A 21,240-nucleotide genomic window follows, 5' to 3' on the forward strand; every position below is an offset into this window, starting at 1 on the left:
TAAATTCTTTAACTCATTAAATGTGTAGCATTGAAAATATTTAAAATTCTTCAGCTTAAAATGTATTCTAAACAGAGATATTGATACTGCCCCACTACATTTTAAAGGCTAACATTGATAAAAACCAACAAACGTGAAGGCCACACAATAGTGATTGCTTAATACACTTTTTTTAATTGCTCTTTAAAAAAAAAGCACAAATATCAAGAGGATGAAGAAACAATAAGTGCAATAAAACTGCATTATAAGAGTGCCACACAACATATTGACAAAAAGAGTTGGTTTTGTATTGTACGGCAGAAAAAGCAAATGATCACAACAAAACACATTAGTTACATAACACTTAAACCAACAAATAGTCCATTCTGGAAGACTCACTCAACGAAACATTCTTCAGCGTCAATAAATGTCCTTTCAGTGGTTTGCTGTCCTCAAGGCTCAAGACAGCATTCTGAATAAATATGAAGGCAAGTTTAAGTTTTTTGGGGTGCTGTAGGTCCAGAGCATAGATGTCCCCGAAGAGTTAGAAGAGATTAGTCAGCCAGATGTGTGGGACCACTGACGGCAGCATCAGGAGCGTCACCACGACAACTGAGAAGATACCCACAGCAGTGTCTGTGAGGTCTGGTATTCTGGAAAATACAAAACAAAAAACACAGATGAGTTCAGACCCTCAAAGATATTCATCACACTAATGTCCAAAACTGACATTCCTGCCATCTGTCAATGGGAATCTTTTCATGCTAACATTCTGTTAGCTTTTAATCAACTGGCTATGATGTTTTAAGGACCAACTCCAATTAAAATTGTGTTTTTAAAAAGTTCTTTAGCCTTTTTCTGAAGGAGGACATTTATAAAATAATTTAAGACTAAAGCTTCATTTTTCTTTATTCAAATAATGATGGATCAGGAGCAGAAAAAGGTAAATGAAAATGTTCCCACTCCTTCCAATCAGGAGTCCCTGATGTTCGCCTTTCATCTTCCGTCTCATTTTTAAAACCATTTGAAATATCACTCAGTTTACAAACTACAAACAATTGCCCTATTTATTATGTCACTCAATAAAATCTCAATCAATATTAAAGGATTAGTGAAAACCATTGACAGGGAGTCGTGTGCACTTACTGTACAGGTCTTGAAGAAGTTGGAGGCATCTTCATGCAGATAAACAGGAAGTGCAAGGAGGACAAGTGCCCGTCTCATGTTCACGTCACGCTGGTCCTAAAAGAATAAAAAGAAATATCCATTACCTTTGAAGCAAATGCAGAGCAAACACTTCCAATATTTACTCAAGGAACTTTAAGAAATAATAAAATGATACCTTTTCTAGATGTCTATTTCTAGTAAGAGGACAATGCAGTGTTTATGGCATGATCCACTTCAGGTCAAAGACCCAAAGTCATTTTTAAGGCAAGTTACACCTTGGCTTCTTACAGCTGTTTACAAATGATTTGTTATCCGTTTTTGAATTATGCACATTAGAAATTCACCTGGAGGTCATAAATCCTAACCAAGCTGGCCAGTTCCTGTCTGTTTTGGTGGACTTAGTCTCAGAAAAGGGCAGCTTTAAGTTACACAAACATGTAAAAACTGCACAATTTCCTCTGACTACATCTACTCTACATAAATCCATTTCAGATCTTGACAGATGAGTTTTCATGGTTTCAAATGATGGAATGGTGCTAATGCAACATCATTTTATTATTGTAATATACTGTCATAAAGACATGACAATATTCCAAAGTGTCTCCACATACATGGCAGTGGAAACACTTTGGAATATTGGCTATGTAGTTCTGCATAGTGCCAAAGTAACAGAACACAACTTGCACCTCCATTCCATTGTGCCACCTTCAGCCTGCAATCTAAATATGTTTAGTTAAATTGTAAATAATTTCAGCTCTATTTAGACCTTTGGCTAGTTAAAATGTGCATAAATGTTTCCATGCTGCCGTATAAATCTAATAATGGTAATAGTTCAGGATGAATGTATTAAATAAGTATAAAACTCACCCACTGACACCTCTTTTCTGGTGAAATGGTGACTTTCTGGTGAACTCTCTGAAGTTCAGTATCTGAAAAAGTCCAAAAGAGATTTTTCAATGTTAAAAAATGTTTCAATTATATTCTGATCAAAAAACATTTATTGCACTACACAACCTATTGCATTTTTTGTTTTTTTAAAATAGCTCTAGACAAATAACTGATCAGGAGACAAGTTACCTGGCTGGCCTTGGCGTCTACCTGGAGGTGAAACACTGAACACTCTGTAGTTCGGTACCTGAACACAACACGAGCACGTTGATTAATTTATTTTTATAAAAACCTTTGTTATAACGGAGATCAGTGATTTATAAAAGCTTAAATAAAGCTGCATTCAAAACCCAATGCTTCAATGTAGCAACCAGGCTTAAAACTGTTGGCGGTAGCTCCTCCCACACAACCGTTAGAGGCTTTGAGTGACATTTTTGGACAAATGTCCAGCAGCAAACTTTAGCCACAGACAGAGGCCTCCAACGCGAATTTCACACGCGGATCACGTTTAGTGTGATTGCAGCATAACAGATCATTTTTACCTCTGAAAAAAAACAAAAAACTCATCACTGTCGTAACTTACGGGCAGAAATGCATTTTGGGTTTGGCTCGCCATACGTCTGCTATGACAAACTAATCATGTATACATTTCCACATTAATCTCTAAAACAATCATAACACACATATGTTTAAACAACAGTAAACCACATTTACGGTAGTATAAGAGCATTTTTAAAGCATTCATTCAAAATAAACCATGAACGATACTTACCAAATTAAATCAGGGCTGAAGACAAGACGGCACCATCAGCGATGAGGCGGATGGAAAAAAAACCCGAGGTTGGGGCGTCTTGAGGCGGGACGAAATCGCAACGCTTTGCAGAAAAATAAAATGCTCGACTTTCAATTTCAAACGTCGCATACTCGCATTCGGCAAATCCAACATGGCCACCTGAGCTAACGTAGAGAAAACGAAAGACCCTCCCACCAGTACGTGATGACGTCACGACGCTACTTCAGGGATCTTAAAATTTTTGAGTGCTAGATACAAATAAGCTTTAAAATATTTAGCACTGTTAAGTTAAATTTGAAAAAATCTTGATAGAGCTTAATACTTTATAGTTGAATCAACTACAAAATGACATTTAAGTTGTGTAACCTTAATAGTTATGAGTCAGTACAAGTGATAGGGTTTAGAGTGTGTTCAAAATGGGAGGTGGCGGCCTCTCGTCCAATCAGAGCACGAGAAATCATCTGCCTTCCGTTTCATTCAAAGTGCCTTCCTTTTCATTCAAAGTGCCTTCCTTTTCATGCAAAGTCACTTCCGTTTCATGCATACTCCTCTCTCACACACACATATAAACTCTTCCTGACACGTACATATATACTTGTCTTTCACATACATACATTCTTTTTTAAGAGTGACAATGAGAGTGAGAATGTATGTATGTGTAAAGTAATATATATGCATGCGAGAGAGAGAATATATGGATGTGCAAGTGAGAATATATGAATGCGTAAGAGAATATATATGCATGCGAGAGAGAGAATATATGGATGTGCAAGTGAGAATATATGTATGCGAAAGAGAGTATATATGACTGTGAGAGCAAGAATGTATGAATGTGAGAGAGAGAATATATGGATGCGTAAGAGAATATATGTATGCGAAAGAGAGTATATATGACTGTGAGAGCAAGAATGTATGAATGTGAATGGTTCAGAATAAATAATGTCTTATACGACCCCTCATACGAGAACATCCGGTACCTACACCGGCGGAGCGCGGACTTCCAGCTTTGTGTTTGATGGGAAGGGAGGGGGGGGGTGCTTTGATACATGAGCGGTATGTGTGGGAGATTTAAGTCTGCGATCCTTCCCGCAGCTCTAGGGGAACGAGCTACCGAACTCAGAACCGGGTCTAAAAGTGCGTGTCTGAGCACAGCTCGGATCTTCAGCACACACAGGGGTTTTAGCTTCAAAGCAGAAATGTCGCTCAGTCCTTAGAAAATATTCAAACAATGACGTGGATTTGTGTTTCCAGTTGTGTCCCCACTGTCCCGACTAAATAAAGGCTGATGTTATTCCCACATTTTTACGTGCAGCGCCACCCAAAGCTAATGTTGTTAGCCCGTGTTAGCATACTGCTAATCCTGGCTTCTTTCCGGCTTCGTTCAGAAAAAGCACTGACCACACGGATTAAAATTCAAATGATGAGCGAACAGGTGTTTCATAATAACCGTAACATTATTAAAAGCACGTTTAGAAGATCGTCTCGTATATTACCGAGCTGACATGTCAATGTACATAGCCGCTCTGCGCTGTTTAACATCGTTTTGTATTGAATTGTTACATTCAATAAAGTTTGAAAAAAAAAAGCCGCTCGGCGGAATTTCTATCCCCTTCCGGTTAACACACCCTACTGCGCATGTGCGACTGATTTATTCTGACCGAAAGTGTGACCTTAGTGAACGTTTTTATATCTGGAAAACATTTTTCTGGGCCCATGTACACGGTTGGATTCTAATCCGACCATTGATCCCATCAAGATATTTTGCACATCCCATCAAATATTTGACGTACTGCAACAGTATTTAACAGGCAATTCTTTGTATCTCAACATTCCTCTTTCAATGACCCTCACACCAACAAATACACAAACATCTGGACAGAGCATCCTTCTGGTGTCCAAGTCATTCATATATTGATAATAAAAACATTAAATACATTACATTTCAGATGTGTGTAGTATAAATTTAATTTTGATCTCCAGTCAAAAGGTTTTACTTTTATAACTTTTCCTTTTCTTTAAAAACTAATGATTGACTTTTTGCATGAACAACTGATAATTGATGGAATATTAAAATATTCACACAGGCATGCTCAGTCAGGTGTGTTTTCCAAAATACATCTCAGAATTACTTACCTTGCTGGAGTGATGGTATGATGATCTCAGTGGGATTTCTCTTGTTTCTTGTAATCCTCTGCAGATCAGGTTTAAATTCAGTCGTAGCCTCTCTGATCAGCTCATTTACATGAGTGTCAGTCAGAACGGACCGATGCCTTGATTTCACATATTTCAAGGTAAAAAACAGGGACTCGCAGACATATGTTGAGAATATCGACAGCTGCTTGAGAGCGGCCCTTTTACACACGGGGATTTCTCTGTTCTCTAAAACGTAACAGGATCTTCATTCAAAGAGATTTCAGCTCAATCATCTCCGGTTTGCTCACTGCCTCATCAGTGACAAGCGGGGATCTCAGGCAGTCAGTCTCTGCATTAAAGGATCAATGAGAAAAGTGATCTGCGGTCGTTTCTGCTGCAGCTCCTCAAACTGCAAAGTAAAGTTTCCGTCCAGCGTCACGTTCTGCGCTTCATTCATTTGGATTGCAGCTTTCTGCTGTGAGCTCCACAGAGAGGTGGGTTAGATTGCCGTTGTGCACTTTAAAAAGATTCAACGTGTTTATAAACGGAGAATACACTTTGTGTCAGATCAGGAAGAGTTTTTAATTTCCCCTGCAGATCCAGGTTTATCCAGGTGTGAAAGCATGTCCACTAAAAAAGCCAAATCCAAGCATATTGGGGTCTGAAATCATGGGATATGTTTTGTTTTCATTTCCTCTGCAAGCGTTAATGCCTTCAGTCAAGTCGATGTGCCGCATCGAGCCGATTGGCCGAAAGCCACATGTTCGCCACCCCTGCATTAGATCATCCTGAATGTTTTTAAAAGCCTCATTGTTTATGTGTGTGAACTGTGGGGAGCATGATGGGTCAAAGGTCAGAGTGATGTCATCATGGTCTCCTGAGGCTCATGTGGAGAAGATTCCTGGCTTTTAATGAGACACTGAAGAATCCACCTGCTTTTATTGTAGTGAGACACTTCTCTGTTTCCTAATGAAGCTCTGCCCCCTGGCCTCTTTCTCTGCTGTTTCCCTTTTCCAGACAGTCTGTGAACACAGCGCTTAAACAAACAGAGCTCTTCCTCTGAACACATGACAAAAGCCTGAATGTTGAGCCGCATGTTCTAAAGGGAATGAAGGAGTCAAAGAAGCTGTGAGGTAGAAATAACAGAGAGGAACCTGAAGGAGGTTCTTTCAGCCACTCTGAAAGGCTGAAGCTCCTGCTGCTCTGCTTTAGAACAGGCTTTCTGATCTCCAGTCTCCAGAACCACCAACCTGCATGGTTTCCATCTTACCTGCTGAAACACACCTGACTGAGCTCATCATGGAGTTCTACAGAGGCTGATGATGAGTCACTGGAGGCAGGTGTGTTTACGAATAGAAGTAGAAAAAGCCTTCAAGAAGGTGGACCTGAGGACTGGAGTTCAGAAACAAAGCTTTAGAACACACAGACTGAAGCTGTGGCTGTTTTTGAAGGTCACCACTGGAGGCAGACCATGATACTTCCACCGCATGCAGCGGTTAGCCTCTTTCTATCAAGAAGACCTTCTGGAAAGTTCTGCCTGAAGGTCGGTGCTGCTGTGGTTCTGTTCATGACGGGAGACGTAGAATTGAGGAGGAAACTGGATTCAAAGTTCTGCAACAGAACAGGAAGATGAACTATTGTTGTCTACAGCAGTGTTTTTCAACCTTTTCTGAGCCACGGCACACTTTAACCTTAAAAAAAATCCCGCGGCACACCAGCATCCAAAAATGTAAAATAAAAGGAGAAACTCATAGTCTGTATTGATCTACAGCCCCTCCCTCCACAATCTCACATGCATTTTTGAGATAATAGTTGCAGAAAAAGCTGGAAACTGCAGCTGTTTTTTTCTAAAAGATGCAATAAAAGTTAAGTTAGAAGATTTAAAAACAGTTTGATGTGTGTTTGTTCGTTTCAAGACATTTAACAACAGATCTCCTTGTGCGCTGTCACTCTCACAACCCAATGCATCATGGGAGATGTAGTGCATAAATCGGCAGGAGATCGGTTTTCGGAGCTTTATTGTTTTGTTAACTTGTTCCACGGTCTGATACCGGATTCTGTGGAAAGCTACACCGCTAAAGACGAGCTTTAGCTGGTATTTTTGTTAGAACTGAGCGACTTTACGAGCTAAATCGGGACAAGGAAGTGAAGACATTAACCACTTCTGATTGGTCAGACTGATGACATGTGATTAAGCCCCCCAAGAATGATTGGTGGAGACAGTTAAAGGGACGGGACTTTTCCAAAATACAGCCGAAGCTGCAGGTAAATCGCGGTACCTTCATTCTTATCAAAATGTCTTTAATAAAATAAAATGAACGCAAAGAAAAAGTATTTTACGATCTTTTATATTCCTAACTCCTCAGTGTTTTATCAGGGCCTGTTTGGATGAACACAGAACTGATTTCCTGGAGATGGGAAATGTTTTTAGATCAGTTAATGAGGGCAATTTCCCACGGCACACTTGACCATCTCCCACGGCACACTAGTGTGCTGCAGCACACTAGTGTGCCGCGGCACACTGGTTGAAAAACACTGGTCTACAGCTCATCGTCGTCATCATCGTCTTCGTTATCACAGCCTGAATTCATCGGAAGATCACCTGTTTCTGTCTTTGTTTCTCTTCTCAGAATTTCACAATGTGGATTCTCAGAGACTCACTGTGAAATTATGGCTTCAGCTCTGAAGTCCAACCCATCCCACCTGAAAGAACTGGACCTGAGCGACAAAAGTCTGGAGGATTCCATAGAGGTTCTGTGTTCTGGACTGGAGTGTCCAAACTGCAGACTGCAGAATCTGAGGTCAGAACATTGAAGCTTCTGGTTGGTTCATTTCTACATTTGTAGTTCTTCACTGAAGCTGAAAGGTTTGGATTCAAAGATTTTCTGGAATTTCCAGAAATTGAACATCTTTGATTCTTTGAAGAGTCTGCAGTGGAAGAAAACAGTTGCTTAAATTTTCTTTGAAAACAAATAGATTTTCATGGCAACAAAAAGTTCAGCTGTTGAAATATTTGACAGATTTCTGTGTTTAAAGAGTCAGAAAACAAACAAGAACTCAAACTGATGACAGACTAGTCATCCTGATCAAACCTGCCTGAAAGCAAAGTTCAAATCAGACACAGCAGAGCACGTGAGCATGCACGTGCACACACACAAACAGAAGTGTGAGTGCAGACTTGAGATGAAAATGAGAGAAAGAAGGAGAGTTTTGGTGAAAAGATATGAAAGAATTGAGTAAACAAGCAGAGGCAGATCTGCTCCATATAGGTTTAATGTCAAAGAATATTTTCAAGGACAGGCGTCTACCAGGTTGAAGTTGAAGTCTGATGTTTTTTTTAATATCCCAGTTTCTTTTAAATCTATTATTCACCATAAAAGGGCTCCGAAAATTCTTCAGAGCCAATGGGCTTTTGGCTAATTTGATGGGCATGAAATATTAGCATATTGCCTAAATATTTAAATTCAATTTATTTTGGATTGTTTTTTTTGTTCAGGGAAAGATTAAGATCAACAAAGGTAAATATAAAGAGGTTATAAGATAAAATTGATAAACGATTAAATGGAATATATAAGAATTAGTGCCATGCATTTTGAAAATGTATTTAGTACATTTTTATTCATGATGATAAATGACATTTCAATGCCTTGTCTGTTTTAACGTTATTTTAAAGTCATTTTAAATCTATTGCATTTTAATTTACATCCCTCCCCCGCCCCAAGTAGTAATGTATTTTCATTTACAGATCCTCACTATTTTTCAGTCCCTAGTTTTAAAATATAATCTGTCAGTCTGTCATCAGGGCGGGTTCCATCTGACTGAATGTACCAAGTTCCTGGACCTCCAGCTGCATTACTGCTCCTGAACACACTTTTCTGTCTGATTGCAGGTTGAGGAACTGCAGTTTGTCAGAGATCAACTGTGAAGCTCTGGTCTCAGCTCTGAAGAAAAACCCGTCCAACCTGACAAAACTCGACCTGAGCTACAACAAGAACCTGCATGATTCAGGAGTTCTTCATCTGTGTGGTTTTCTGGAGAGTCCAGACTGCAGACTGCAGACTCTGAGGTCAGACTCCATGTTTCAGTTGTGTTCAGATCAATATGATGAGTACAGATGACTGACCGATGACATCACTACAGAACAATAATGTTAAATGAATGTGATTCGATTGTTCTTGTTGTTTAATGTACTTTAATTAAAATTGTTTTACAATCTTGCTTAATTGCCAGAGTACTTTTGTTAGTATGCAGGTGATAAGGAAGGTGAAATATATTTTTATTATTCTAAAATTGATGCGATAATGCATAAGGTAGAGTAAGAGAAAGTAGAAATTGTGAGGTCATGAGGAGAAGACACTTGCGGCAGTTCAGAGATGAAATGTTAAGAAAATACGTTAAATCCAAGAAAATGCTACGTGTGTTAAGAACAAATGGACAGTAAGTCCAGAATAACATATGGTTTTATAAGTTGTTCACAACTTTAAGGATGTGAGCATGCTAGTCAGATTAACTTGCTATCTTAACATACTCTAAATGGGACTGTGGAGTTTGAGGCACCAATGCTGTGACTGAAAACACTATCCTACATCAAAGATTAAATCAGAACATTACTCTGTTTTTTTTTAAGAATTGCTCAATACTGCTCAGTAGCTCTCAATACAATTGTTGCAGTCCTCAAGTTTTCAGAAATGACTTCTTAACTACTCTTATTACAACCTAAATGTTTATTTTTTAAGGTATCTCAATTGTGTAAATATTGATCATCATTGACCCATAAAAATGTATTACTTTTGGTTATAATTTTAACTACAGTCAACAAACTTTGTACAATGACAGCTCTTTCACATTTTATACCATACCACTTTAAAAAGGTTGAAAGAAAAAAACTTTGAATAATTGTTAAATGATTTATGAAACATACTGCAATGTAGACTCAATAAATGTAAGAAATCTAATTTCTGAGAACATTTGTTGTAGGAAAATAGGGTCATGATTAGTCGGTATAGAAAGTTTGGTGACAGTAGCTTCTGTCATGACTCTTAGGCGAGGCAGACCTAGATGCTGGAACCTGGGGAAAAAAACATATGTCAGTTAGATGGTAAGAAATACTTTATATTTTGTAGCCTGGTTTGGAGTAGTGGCATGGCTGGAGATTCTGGCGTGATTAGGTTTCTTGGCGTAGCAGGAGGTCTTTGCAGGATTCGTGGCGTGACTGGAGGTCTTGATGCGTTTTTTTGTGGTTCTCGGGATTTTCAGGAACGTAGCGACTGCTCATGGAGATCTGACTCAGATGACAATCGTGGATGAAAGTCCTGAGGCAGGAGAGCAAAAGTTAGCTTGAGGCAAAACATGGAAGCAAGACATAAGCCCAAGAGACCAGATTAAGCACCATAAGGGGCAACGAACTGGTGAAGAATGCCGGAGCTGGGTCTCCTTATGAAGAGCTGAAAGTTGATGAGGTTATAGCTGGTAGAGTCAGGAGTAGAGGGGAGGGGGAGAAGACCTGCCAGAGACATGATGACAGTACCACCCCTTAACGACTGCCGCCTGGCGGTCCTGGACACCGATCCGGATGGGCCCGGTAGAAGTCACTGATGGTAGGGTCCAGAATGAGGGAACGAGAGACTCGGGAGCGTTCCCCTGGACCGTAACTCTCCCAATCCACCCACCAGAAACTGGACTCCACGACCCCAACGCCGGACATCCAAAACACGGCTGGACGTGAATGCCGGAGCGCCATTGAAGATACGGCAGGAGGTCGCGAAGCAGAAGGCAGGCATAAAGGGCTGTCCTAGACGGGCCTAATTTGAGAAACATGGAATGACGGATGTACCTTAAGAGCCCCAGGAAGCCGAAGATGGACCCATGAGGTCTTGATGATTTTCTCAATTGTGTATGGTCCGATGAAACGAGGGGCGAGTTTGCAGGACGTGTACTGGATCGGGATGTTCCTGGATGAGAGCCATGCCCTCTGGCCGGATTGGTAATCGGGCCCCACCATTCTGTGACGACTGGCAGTACGACAGTTACTCTCCTTGGTATGGAGGAGAGCAGCTCTAGTGCCAAATGCGTGGGCACCGTTGGAGTTGGTGTTGGACCAAGGGCACTTCCAAATTAGGTTCCTGGGACGGAAACAAAGGGGGTGAGTTCCCAAGGGAAGTCTCAAACGGAGACATCCCTGTGGCAGAAGAGTATTGTGAGCATATTCTATTCAAACTAGGTATTCGGACCAGTCAGTGGTATTCTGGGCAGCCAAACAACGGAGAGCCACCTCAAACTCCTGGTTAGCCTGCTCACGGTTCACGGTTGGCCAAATCATAATTGCGTTCTGCAGGGGAGAGTTTTCGGGAGAAAAAGGCACATGGTTTTAACTTACAAGGCCTCCTCCCTTTGGGAGAGAAAAGCTCCAACCCTGGAATCAGAGGAGTCCACCACTACAATGAACTGTCTAGAGCAGTGCTTCTCAAATAGTGGGGACGCGCCGAAGCGAGGCCAGGGGGGGGCACACGTGGTGGTGGCGGTTTTAGGCACAGGTAATACGGGCAATTGTCCGGTGCGCAAATTTACCATGGGGGCGGCGGTGACAGCGGCTCAGTGCTTGGAAAAAAATCTGTTCCACTATTCGGTTCCTATGTCTGTTCTATTACAGTTTGTAACAGCCTGAAACAGTGAATCCCCTTCCCTGTAGCTGCGCGAGTGAGAATGAAAAGGGAGGGGTGGTGTGGGCTATGTCTGCCGGGTGAATCTGGACACGCGGATCACTGATAGAGCTGCCTGTTGCCCAACACCAGGATCACGCATGCCTTTAGATCAGTGGTTCCCAAACTGGGGGGCGCACCCCCTTGGGGGGACGCGGTGGTATTGCAGGGGGGCGCGGTGGAGCTTCGAAACAAAGGATTTGTATGTTTGTGTCAGTGTGTGTGTGGGGGGGGGGGCTCGAAATTATTCTAATCTTCAGAAAGGGGGGCCCTGCATAAAAAGTTTGGGAACCACTGCTTTAGATGACTCAGCTCATGCTAATAATGTTATTCTTTATGAACTATTGTAGACATTTTAATGACGTGTTTTTATTTTCCAAAATATAATGGTGCTGCTGTGTTACTGTTTCAGATCAATTTTGATTTAATATTATTTATTGAATTATTTTTCTCAGCATCAAATGGTTCAGTTGGTCGAAATGTTTCTAGTTTAAATAATGAATGACAGATTTTTTTAATTTAAGGCACTATCAGATTCTTTTCTATTTTAGACTAGAACAGAGTTTCTGTGGCAAAATAAAGTTAATATTTGTTGTAAGTGGATTTATGTTTCTTTTGTCTTTTGTTAATGTTAATAGATACAATTTTAGGTAGACTTACACAAATGTTATAGGTACCAACCTAGTATATTGTCACCGCGTGAGTGTGTGTGTGGGGGTTATAGGGGGGGTTCAGGGGGGGCGCGTAACATTTTCTTTTTCCTGGGGGGGTGGCAAAAAATAATTGAGAAGCACTGATCTAGAGGGATCTTGTTGTACTAGTCTAGGAGCTGATACAAGAAGTCTTTGAGTGTCAAAGGCAGCCTGGTCTTCAGGGTTTCAGTTGAAAGGCTTGGAGATAGAAGTAAGTTGAGCCAAGGGTGAGGCGATACTTCTATAGTTTCTTATGAACCGGCAGGAGAAATTAACGAACCCCAAAATTTCTGTAATTTTTTGCGGGAGTTGGGAGGTTCCCACTGAGAGACAGCTTCAATTTTGGCAGGATCAGGACAAATATTTCCAGCTTCAAAAATGTAACCCAAGAAGGGGATTGTGAAAGCATGGAATTCGCGTTTTTCAGCTTTGTCGAAGACTTGGTTTCAGAGGTCTTTCCAGAACTTGACGGACATGGTTTTCATGTTGAGTGGGATCTTTAGAATATATAAGATTGTCGTCCAAGTACACGAAAACAAAACGGTTGATGAAATCCCTGAGGCCGTCATTAACTAGCCTTTGGAATACTGCAGGTGCATTAGTCAAGCCAAAGGGCATAACGAGTTATTCAAAATGTCCTAACGGAGTGTTGAACGCAGTCTTCAATTTGTCACCTTTGATTCGAATGAGATGGTAAGTGTTAAGAAAGTAGAGTTTAGAAAAAAATCCTGGCTTCCTGGACAGAATCAAAAACGGAACTAATGAGTGAAAGAGAGCATTTGTCTTTGACCATTATCCGATTTAATTCACGAAAATCAATACAAGGTCTTAAGTATTTATCTTTTTTTCTTGACAAAAAACAAACCTGCACCAACAAGAGACAATGGCAGGCGGATGTGACCAGAGGAAAGTGCCTCCTGGATGTATTTTTCCATAGCTGCTTTCTCAGGACTTGATACTTTAAATAATCTTCCTTTGGGTAAGGTAGCACCAGTTGGATAGAACAATCAGAGGGTCTATGGACCGGTAAGATGCCAGCTTTAACCTTACTAAAAACCAACTTAAAGTCTTGATAAGATGGCACTTTGGAGATAGATATCTTCAGAATTATTGGTCCCTGAGGGAGTGATAGAAGGAATAGCTGACTGAAGACAGTTAGCCAAACAAACAAAAAAAAAACACAACAAAATAAAAACTTAGCCAAGCATTATGTGGTCCATTTGGTTATACGTCGGAGGGTTTATGTCATTTGAGCCAGGAATACCCTAAGACAAAATGGGTCTGAAGAGAGTGAGTAATAAAAAATTGAATAAGTTCCCTGTGATTACCGGATGTAACGAGGAGTATAGGTTTCGTGCGCTGGGTTTTTAGAGAAAGGGGTTGACCCCCTAGACCCGCAGCTTTAATAAGGGTGTCCAGAGGTTCAACAGGCAGTGAAAAACGCGTGACAAGACTCACATCAATCAAACTTTGCTCGGCTCCGGAATCAATCAGAGCATGAAAATCTGAAACTTCTGACTGATGACAAATCTTGACAGGAACAAACAAAAATTATTTTTTAGAGGAATTCATAAAAACCGCCCAGCCGCAGCCTGTCTACTAGCGAGGGGGGGTGGCCTTTGGTGTTCAACTGGAATGGAAATTGATATACTTGGTGAGACTGATTGCCACAATAAAAACATGAACCTTCCTCCTTACGTTTCTGACGCTCTTCTGCAAATAACCTGGAATGTCCGATCCGCAAGGGTTCTTCTGGAACTTTGTGATAATGAAAACAGCAGGGTGAGATGAATTAGAGGCGATCGATTGCTGAGTGATGTTAGTTTGTGGCTTATGGTTCGGCAGATTACATTCATCCTGGCGTTCACGGAGACGAGTGTGGGCGTGGAGAGCTGCAGAGACAAGATCTTCGAGTTTTTTCGGTGATGTGACTGAAGCGGAAGCCGGAATGTTGTCGGAAGGTGGAAGCGAAGCTGTAACAGTGGTGTTAGAAAATTGTCCAGTTAATTCTATGAGAGTTTGTTTCATACTGTCAATATGGTGGTAAGGGTTGTATTGCGCTGAAGACATCTGGGTTATCGCATCCGCTTGCCGGTCGAGAAGGATTCCTTGCTGTGAGATGGCAAGACGGAGTTCTTCCGGGTCAGCTGGGTCAGAAGTTTGGCCGGTTCGTTCTGTCATGATTTGGAGGCGAGGCAGACCCAGATGCTTGAACCCGGAAGGAAAACCCAGGTAAGTTAGGTGGTAATTAATATGCTTTGTTTTTGTAGCCTGGTTTGGAGTAGTGGCTTGGCTGGAGATTCTGGCGTGATTACGTTTCCTTGACGAAGCGGGAGCAGGGCCACATTCAGACATTTTGGGCCCCGTGGATCCTCATGTTTTCAAGGCCCCTCTACAGTTTAGAGATGTCAGGAAATGCTTTCAGAGGAGAACTAAAGACTTTTTTAGCTGTTTTTCTGCACAACCGGGGTTTTACAGTCAGGATGAAGAGAGAAAGGAAAGTTAAGCTCTGCTTCATTCTTTTCTTGTGGTGAACATCTTTGAGTTTCTGCAGAGAAACTTCATGCTGACCTGGATTTTTCTACACTTCTAATAGTTTGTTTCCAAAACTCCAACATAAAATCCAACATTTCCACAAGTTTTTAAATGTGCTTTTTGTTCCTCTGATTTGAAAGGAACCAGAGTGTTTAGTGTCTTCAGAATCTTTCCATGGAACAATTGGATGCTCATTTTCTTTTCTGTCCCCTTCACTCTTCATCTGAATCTGTGAACCTCATGAAACTTCAGCAGTTCAAGTGGAAACATTGATGCTGTCACAGTTGTGGAAATCTGATCCCTAACTGAAGATTCTCACTTCAATCCAGAATGATCTGTTGACTTTGATTCTTCAGACTTTGTTGTCTCTGTGACCTTCAGACACTCAGATATTGCTTTGCTCTGTCATTTCTCTCCCATGAAATGTGCTGTTAACTATCTGAGCTAATTCAGCAGCAGTACTGGTCATGAGTTCTTCAGGACCGAACTGGTAATCTTAGTTCTTTTTTAAATCTGGACTCAATGTTTATATTTTTACAATTTAGGATTAAGGATGAAGAAATATAATTTAATCTCACACTTTTGAATTTAAAGCTTAATATCAAAGTAAAATCAAATGGATTTTAAATTGTCATGTTTTTCGTTCCATAATTTATGTGAAAATTTCTGCCACGCAACTTGAAAATGTTTCTAGTACTTAATAATTCTTGATGATAAATGACATTTCAATTTATCGTCTCTTTAAACTTAATTTTGAATTCACTTAAAATATATTGCATTTAATTTACCATCAAACCCAAAAGAAAAGGCTAAACAGTGAAAATGTCATCTGTCAGTCTGTCATCAGGGCGGATCCCCACTGACTGAATTTACCAAGTTACTGGACCTCCAGCTGCATCACTGCTCCTGAAGACACTTTTCTGTCTGAAGCAGGTTGAGGAACTGCAGTTTGTCAGAGATCAGCTGTGAAGCTCTGGTCTCAGCTCTGAAGAAAAACCCGTCCAATCTGACAGAACTGGACCTGAGCGGGAACGAGAACTTGCAGGATTCAGGAGTTCTTCATCTGTGTGGTTTTCTGGAGAGTCCAGACTGCAGACTGCAGACTCTGAGGTCAGACTCCATGTTTCAGTTGTGTTCAGATCAATATGATGACAAAGTTGTGTTGACCCACAGTGAGCAGAAATGTCCAGATTCTGATCTGCAGCAGCATCTTCCAGCAGCTGCTTGTTCTCTTCAAAGATCTGCAGAAGAACTTCTTCTTTTCTTCCTGCAGCTGCTTGTTTCAAAGCTGTCTGCTGACATTTGTGCTCCACAAAGTTCTGCTTGCAGCCATCAGCTCTTCTTTGTGTCTTTGCTTTGGTCCAACAGAGACCTAAAAGAACCTGGAAAAGCTTTACAGCTATATTTGAAGCAAACTGATTATTTTTTCAGATTTTCTTCATGAACTGAATTGTAGGAGGATTGATCAGGAGGGTTTCCTGTAATAATTTTTCTAATTTAGCTTTTCTGCTTTAAAATTCTTTATTTTCTCTTTTCAAAGTTTTCATGAATCAACACTTTTGTTTTCTTGAATCTTAATCCTATGTAAAATATCTGCAGGGGGTTTAAACTTTCTTTGTTAACTTGATTTTGCTTTGGATCCATTAAAATGTGGTCAAGATTTTCCTATGGAAGTTTTTTTTTATTTTTACCCATAATTCAAAGTCATCTTCAATTCTCAATAAACACATCCCTTTAGAATATGATGATGTCATTTGAAAATGCATTTAACAATTTAGAATTCAGGAAAAAACTTTATCTGACATTTTTGACAACAAAGCTTTGAATCAAAGCAAAATCAATTGGATTTTAATTTGTCTTGTTTTTTTTGGTTGCATAATTCAAATGAAAATTTATTTTCCAACTCTCAGTTAAATCTAAATTTCGCCTTGCAATTTAAAATTGTATTTTATGTATTTACCAAGTTCCTGGACCTCCAGCTGCATTACTGATCTTGAACACACTTTTCTGTCTGATTGCAGGTTGGTAAACTGCAGTTTGTCAGTGATCAGCTGTGAAGTTCTGGTCTCAGCTCTGAAGAAAAACCCGTCCAATCTGACAAAACTGGACCTGAGCCACAACGAGAACCTGCAGGATTCAGGATTTCATCCTCTGTGTGGTTTTCTGGAGAGTCCAGACTGCAGACTGCAGACTCTGAGGTCAGACTCCATGTTTCAGTTGTGTTCAGATCAATATGATGACAAAGTTGTGTTGACCCACAGTGAGCAGAAATGTCCAGATTCTGATCTGCAGCAGCATCTTCCTGCAGCTGCTTGTTCTCTTCAAAGATCTGCAGAAGAACTTCTTCTTTTCTTCCTGCAGCTGCTTGTTTCAAAGCTGTCTGCTGACATTTGTGCTCCATAAAGTTCTGCTTACAGCCATCAGCTCTTCTTTGTGTCTTTGCTCCAACAGACTCCTTTGAATCCGCACGCTCACATGCACTCTGAGTCCTGCTGTGTTTCAGCAGATGCAGCTGAGAGTCCAGCGGCTGATGTTTGTGAGCAGACAGTGACAGAGTCATGCTGCAGCTGGATGCTGCTCTGACAGACACATCCTCCACAAACATCCTCACCTTTTCATCCACAAACATCATCACATCCTCCATCAAAGCTCCCAGCAGCTTCTGACTCTTCATTCAGAGCTGAAGTCATGGATCAGGGTCAATGTCCAACATTTGCTGCTAACTCTTCCTCATCACTTTCTTCTTCTCTCACCTTTGAATGTTAAATCAGAAATGTTCTGAAATTGTGCTAATTTAGCCACACCCCTGAAACAGTCATGAGATGTGCCAGTAGAAGATGGTTGTCTCTCATTTAACAGATAAACATTAAAGTGGTGTAAAAACAGTAATGTTATCTCTCCGGCCGTCCATCCATCCATCCATCATGCTCTTCCTAGTCTGAGGAGCAAAGAGTTCCATGTTGTGGAGCTCCACACAGATCTCCCTTTAGGTCATTATTTTGTTTTAGAGTAGATGATTAAGTATAGATTGTTCAATCGTCTATCGCACATAAAAAAGATTAACTTTAGGTATGATTGAAATTTGCAGCAGCAGGTATCTATGCAAGAAAAAACCCAGCTGTTCTCATCTTCAAATGAAGAGACTTTTATTCATGCAACACAGTTGTTTCCAGTATTTTCACTTTATTGACTGGCAAATCTAATACACCACGACTGTGAAATAAAGAAACTCACACACACATGACGGATGGATTTTCCTTCACCCCTCCTGCACACCCCTCTTCTTTTTTTCCCCGGAATCTTTTTTATTGTTGCAGGCTTTATTGTCACTGAGAAGAAGGGTCTGAGGGCAGGGATCCCCAGTTCAGCATATGTGTGTTTAGTTTAGTTTAGTCAATAGCCTATTGAATTCTATGACCTCAAGTGCTTTATGATTTCATGTTTAGCATACAATTACCGGTATAAAGCCCATTAAGATGACTATTGTTGTAATATTGGGCTACATAAATAAAATTGAATTGAACTAAATTATAAACACATAACTTAGCATATTTGTCCCTTCAGTGCAGAAAGTGTACATTGTTTCAGTCTAATAGTGAAATGCAGTAAAGCAGTTGATGTTTTTGTGTGGGCACAGATAAATTTATTCTCCACATTTGAGTCTGGCCATTGAATTGTGGAACTTTCCAGCGTTGACGCTTATTTACCACCTCTGGTCAGTGTCCCTCAGCATCTGTGTGGACTTCCTGTGTGGAATGACTTGGCTGGACCTCAGCGGTTCTTCCTCTAAAACTGCAGTTAAACAGAGAGGAGGAGCTACTGGTTTCAATCCTGCAGCTGCAGCTCTGATGCTTGGATGAACATGATGAATCTTCATCAGAGTCTTCATCATTGCTCCTCCCATCATCTGTCCTCTCCTTTTTTTTGCTGTCCTCATCACCTGCTGTGGGCTTATAAATTTAGAATCAAAACCATCCAATTGGGCAGGAAACAACCTAACCAAGCAACACTGGGGTTCCTTAGTTATTTTGTTTGCAGCGCAATAAATCTCAGGCAATCAATAACAATAAAAAATGATCTGGGTTGGCCACATATCATTACAAGCTGGGGCTGATGTGCGCCGCGGGCCTTGACTTTGACACGTGCTCCAGGACAACATTGCAATCTTGTAGCTACAGTCAGTGACTTGAACTGATGCTGAAACTCAAATTGTCTACTACTTTCTGAGTCAGCAAAGTTTCAATCTTTACTTTCAGCTTCATCAGTGAGTCTGACATTTTTTAAATCAAAGCTTTAAATCAAAGTAAAATCAATGGGATTTTAAATTGTCATGTTTTTTAGGTTTCATAAATCAAATGAAAATTTATTTTACACTTGTCCTAGTCAATCTTCGCCCACAAGTGGCCGGGATAGAATCCGGCAGCCCCGTGACCCCAAAAGGGACAAAACGGAATAGAAAATGAATGAATGTTCAATCTGCATTTCTGGCATGCATTTTGATTTGATTTGAATTTGATTTGAAATGGTTTATTTCAAGAAATCAAATAGGAATAATACACAAAAACAATGCAATCATCAGTAATACATTAATACAATAACTAATCAAATTTAGGATAATTAAGCATAAAATTAAATATTGCTTGAAAGGGAGTGGAAGGAAGCAAACTTATATAATCCCACCACTGTTCTACTGTAACCATTTTATAACATGATTTATCAATATCTGGTTCCTAGCTTTTATCAGAAAGAATTAAGATTCCTGAAATATCAATAAAGCACATGACAAAGATGAATTACTCAAATTATTTTGTGAAAAATAACTTTTATAAATCAACATGGTAATGAAGTATCCAAAATGTATGAAGATTATGTTAGTTATAAAAGTCATTAATATGATTAAAAAATAATACTATATCAATAAAATAGACATAACACTGTTTCAGGAATTTTCATAGCAAAATTTTAGCAAGTATCAAAAGTTTTGAAAATGTTTCTAGTACTGAATAATTCATGATGATAAATAACAATTCAATTCCTCATCTGTTTTAACTTCATTTTAAAGTAATTGAAAATATATTGCATCTTAATTTACCATCATGTTTTTGCGTCAAAACCCAATAGAAATTGCTAAACAGTGTGAATGTCATCTATCAGTCTGTCATCAGGGCGGATCCCACCTGACTGAATTTACCAAGTTCCTGGACCTCCAGCTGCATCACTGCTCCTGAAGACACTTTCCTGTCTGATTGCAGGTTGTTCAGCTGCAATCTGTCAGAGATTAACTGTGAAGCTCTGGTCTCAGCTCTGAAGAAAAACCCGTCCAATCTGACAGAACTGGACCTGGGCTGGAACGACCTGGAGGATTCAGGAGTTCCTCATCTGTGTGGTTTTCTTGAGAGTCCAGGCTGCAGACTGCAGACTTTGAGGTCAGACTCCATGTTTCAGTTGTGTTCAGATCAAGATGATGACAAAGTTGTGTTGATCCACAGTGAGCAGAAATGTCCAGATTCTGATCTGCAGCAGCATCTTCCTGCAGCTGCTTGTTCTCTTCAAAGATCTGCAGAAGAACTTCTTCTTTTCTTCCTGCAGCTGCTTGTTTCAAAGCTGTCTGCTGACATTTGTGCTCCACAAAGTTCTGCTTACAGCCATCAGCTCTTCTTTGTGTCTTTGCTCCAACAGACTACTTTAAAGCGCGTGCGGAAGAAGCAGCCGTGCACGCTCACATGCACTCTGAGTCGCTGTGTTTCAGCACATGCAGCTGAGAGTCCAGCGGCTGATGTTTGTGAGCAGACAGTGACAGAGTCATGCTGCAGCTGGATGCTGCTCTGACAGACACATCCTCCACAAACATCCTCACCTTTTCATCCACAAACATCATCACATCATCCATCAAAGCTCCCAGCAGCTTCTGACTCTTCATTCAGAGCTGAAGTCATGGATCAGGGATCAATGTCCAACATTTGCTGCTGACTCTTCCTCATCACTTCCTTCTTCTCTTTGCTTTGAATGTTAAATCTAAATTTCTGGCTGTAAGTCTGTCAGGCTAATGTTTGACCTTCAGTTTTGACCTTGACCTTTGAAATCTAGACTAATTGTTTATGTTTTTACAATTTAGGAGTCAAGATAAAAAAAATACCATTTAGTCTGACATTTTTTAAATCGAAGCTTTAAATTAAAGCAAAATCTATTCGATTTTTAATTGGGATGTTTTCTTGGTGGCATAATTCGAAAGAAAATGTATTTTCTAACTATGTTCAATCTGAATGTCTGCATAAAAATGTAAAATGTATTTAGGAATTATTAATCAATGATGATAAATGACAATTCAATTCTTCGTCTGTTTTAACTTCATTTT

At 40.2% G+C, this 21,240-nt stretch overlaps 2 protein-coding genes across 10 annotated transcripts in view; one reads left to right on the forward strand and one right to left on the reverse strand.

Moving 5' to 3' along the window:
* LOC105357660 (NACHT, LRR and PYD domains-containing protein 12) overlaps positions 1–21,240 on the forward strand; it is a 243,950-nt gene that overhangs the window by 212,750 nt on the left and 9,960 nt on the right. For all 7 annotated transcript variants that reach the window (XM_023961897.1, XM_023961900.1, XM_023961885.1 and 4 more), the window contains 5 exons: positions 7,591–7,761; positions 8,850–9,026; positions 15,819–15,995; positions 16,907–17,083; positions 20,138–20,311. In XM_023961897.1, the coding sequence (XP_023817665.1) occupies positions 7,591–7,761; positions 8,850–9,026; positions 15,819–15,995; positions 16,907–17,083; positions 20,138–20,311 (876 nt within the window). The remainder of the gene's footprint in view (positions 1–7,590; positions 7,762–8,849; positions 9,027–15,818; positions 15,996–16,906; positions 17,084–20,137; positions 20,312–21,240) is intronic.
* LOC110013798 (gastrula zinc finger protein XlCGF28.1) overlaps positions 1–21,240 on the reverse strand; it is a 989,290-nt gene that overhangs the window by 82,169 nt on the left and 885,881 nt on the right. The gene's annotated exons all lie outside the window — the stretch shown is intronic.

This window comes from Oryzias latipes, chromosome 2 (assembly GCF_002234675.1).
Source record: "Oryzias latipes chromosome 2, ASM223467v1".
Taxonomy (NCBI): Eukaryota; Metazoa; Chordata; class Actinopteri; order Beloniformes; family Adrianichthyidae; genus Oryzias; species Oryzias latipes.